Source organism: Thermobia domestica, chromosome 8 (assembly GCF_964235325.1).
Source record: "Thermobia domestica chromosome 8, izTheDome1.hap1.1, whole genome shotgun sequence".
Classification (NCBI taxonomy): domain Eukaryota; kingdom Metazoa; phylum Arthropoda; class Insecta; order Zygentoma; family Lepismatidae; genus Thermobia; species Thermobia domestica.
In genome coordinates this window covers 111,980,102-111,983,550 of record NC_137461.1, presented here as the reverse complement: position 1 = coordinate 111,983,550, position 3,449 = coordinate 111,980,102, and the positions used below count along the sequence as shown (strand labels likewise).

The 3,449-nt window shown below is 34.4% G+C and overlaps 1 protein-coding gene across 1 annotated transcript; it reads left to right on the top strand.

The window, feature by feature from the left end:
• The first annotated feature begins 480 nt into the window (after nt 1-480).
• LOC145692257 (uncharacterized) lies at nt 481-810 on the top strand. The gene has a single exon (XM_081767554.1). It carries the CDS (start codon nt 481-483, stop codon nt 808-810), a length of 330 nt encoding a protein of 109 aa, XP_081623680.1.
• The last annotated feature ends 2,639 nt before the right edge of the window (nt 811-3,449 follow it).

The window sequence follows — 3,449 nt, the reverse complement described above, 5'->3', positions numbered from 1 at the left end:
TGGAGGAATTATATAAACAAATGAGTAACGTTACTAAGTTGTTATTGATATGTATGAAAAAGAGTTTATGATAGAGTAATGCCAAGAGTGACTGACGTTATAAAAATATTGATTTAAATACAGGAAGGTTCCTGTTAGTATTTGTCAGTATATTGGTATGATTAATTTGTAGTAGATGTAAAGTCCAAATAAAATTTGAAGCGTAAAGAAGTAAATAGGCTTTTAAAGGAACTTAGTAATTTGAAGTTAGTTGTGACAATATCTAAGCACACTTAGTATCTAGAATAAACCTAACAGATTTGGCGCAGTCTACAAAAAGGAATTTACGCTTCTGAATGAGATAATGGCCTCGTTTAGTAACTTTGAGCCTTTCGATATTGAAACTGGTAGAATTCAGATATATATATAGAGCGATTTGAACAGGTAGCTCTATCGGCAGCATTACCAGATGACCGAAAAACATCAAAATTTTTAGCTGTCATGGGATTAACTGCATATGAGGAACTGAGGAATTTGTGTGCGCCTAAAATGCCCGCCCAGAAAACTTTTGAAGAATTAAAGAATATCATGCTAGCACATTATGGAGTAAAAACACAAGAGATAGCGGAGCGGTTTAATTTTCACAACCTCAAGCAATTGGAATACCAAAGTGTTGCTCAGTTCGTGATGACCTTGAAACACCAGCCAGCATCGTGCTTGGAGCACTCATTAAGAGCTCAGTTTGTTTTTGGCATCAAGGACAATGTAGCTAGGAGGCAAATGTTGACAGCGACGAGCCTAACCTTCCAGCAAGCAGTGGACGGCCGTTGAGAATAAAGAAGAGCAGATGAGATTATTTAGTAGTTTAGCAAGTCCAAGACAGGAACAAATTAATGTTATACAGAATCACATGGCACATATTAGCAGAAAATATAAGAAGAAGCCGGATTATTCACTAAGGGTTCAAAAGTCGCCGATGTATAAAGGACAAAAATCGTGTTATTCGTCATCACCAGATTCTTCTAGCCAAAATGAAGGAAAGTTATCAAATGTGACAAATGTCAACGTGCCCATAAAAAAGGAAAATGTCCTGCATATGGCAAAAGATGTTTTAAGTGTACAGGGTTACACCATTTTGCACCTGGGGGTGTTCTACAAACAATAGATGCCGATGTGAATGAGCTACGACTAGAAGAATATTTAGAACATAGTGAGAAGGAAATGAAACAAAATTCTCAGAACGTAGAGTCAATATCTTCAGTATTGGAACCCGAACAAGTAAAGGATTTGTATAAGGTTTTGACAATGGATACCATCTATTGTCAAGAATCCACTGAAACAGAGAGAGAATTACCTGATAGCTCAGGAAGGGAACAAAATGCTCACAAACAATTGCAAGTAGAAGAGGCTCGAGAAGTATTAAAGAAGAGAATGAAATTATCAAAAAGTTCGGCAAAAAGTAAAAGCAAGCATGAAAAGGTGTATCAAGAGGCACAGGAGAGTACTAGTAACTCCACTTCCCTTACTGAATCAACAGAGGAAGAAATGATGTACGGCAGAACAGAGGGCAAGGACAGAAGTGATGGCAAGTGCAAGAAGATTCGAAGAAAAGTCCGAACATCCATTGGTTGTGAGACTAAAGAGGAAAAAAATGAACTGCTAAACTTAAAACGGGAATTTCTCCAGTTTATGTTTAAAGAATTCATGTGCTGGGAGCAAAAAATCCAGGAATTATGGGATAAAATGAAGGAAGTGGAGCGGAAGTTAGAACATTTGGAATTAAAGAAACGGTTGAAAAAGAACAGAGATCTCTAAAAGTGAAGAAAGGAAGCCTTTTTAAGTTATTCGCATAATGATTTATGAGATGTTGTTTATTTTACAGTTATTTATTATCAACTAAATGTTAGGCTTTTTTCAGTTGGTGCAGTTTATTTTTAGGTATACCCGAGAGGGTGTTGGGAGTCAATGGGTGCAGTTCAATTTTAAGCAATACACAGGAAGATGTTAAGAGTGAAATAATCAGACAAGGTGTTAAAAGTTAGTGGAGGAATTATATAAACAAATGAGTAACGTTACTAAGTTGTTATTGATATGTATGAAAGAGAGTTGATGATATAGTAATGCCAAGAGTGGTTGACGTTATAAAAATATTGATTTAAATACAGGAAGGTTCCTGTTAGTATTTGTCAGTATATTGGTATAATTAATTTGTAGTAGATGTAAATTCCAAATAAAATTTGGAGCGTAAACAAGTAAATGGGCTTTTGAAGGAACTTAGTAATTTGAAGTTAGTTGTGGCAATATCTAAGCACAGTGAGTATCTAGAATAAGCCTAACAGTGGCAAGTATTATAAGGATGCATATAGAAAGCTTGGGTTTCTTATCAGAACAACTAAAGAATTTACGAATGTTAACTCTTTGAAAATGCTTTACTATTCTTACGTAAGATCCGAACTTGAATATGCCTCACTTATTTGGAACACTTCCGTGAAAACCCGTAGTCAAAAAACTGAGCAGATGCAAAGCAAATTCATATGTTTTCTCACATACATAAAGACAGGATTTTATCCAAAATATGAATCATATGATAATTTACTTGGAAACTTCATGATCATATGATGAATGATCATATGATAATTTACACTTCAGACACTTGAACAAAGACGGACGTTGAACGACCTCATTTTCTTGCACGGACTTTTGCACAACAAAATAGACTGTACACACATAATTACAAAGATAATGGTACAGGTTCCAACCTTCAAAACGCTCAAGGGAAATATTGGCCTGTTCTACTGCAGGAAGGCATGTACAAATGCACTGCATATGTCACCTACATGGAGAATGTGCGCTATATACTATAAAATCAGTTAGGATTATGAAGATATAGATATATTTATTGGTTGTGAAAAGTTGTTCAAAAGAGTAATACTGCGTATTTTGTAAAAAAAAACAATCAAGTAAACTGTATTATTTTAACTCAAGATTTTGTATTTATACTATATTATGTAATTAGGTATTAATCAATTTTAATTGTATCAACTTTGACTTGTTATTGAATTATTGAATTGTTATTGAATTGACTTGTTATTATGACTGAATTCATATCTGCCGTATGCCACGCTGTAACATTCACTGTTTCTTAGAAATTCACAAAAAACAAGATTGCGGTCGAAAGCATTTTTTGCAACATAGAGAACTCAAAATACGTGTTTGTTCAACAACAGTTTGCAGACCGGTGAACAAAATTTCTATTAAAGTTGGCATAAATATTCTAGAAAAACGATTCCTGGAATTTAAACCTTCAAGTAACCAGTTGTCAGTGTTACGAACCTATTACAAAATTATTTTTCCGATGTATTCCTTACCGTTCAACATATCTGCGCCACACTTGATATGAAAATTATTCGATATCCTAGGAACATTATTTTCTTGAAATGAACTGCATCGGTTTGTAGAATATTTGGTAT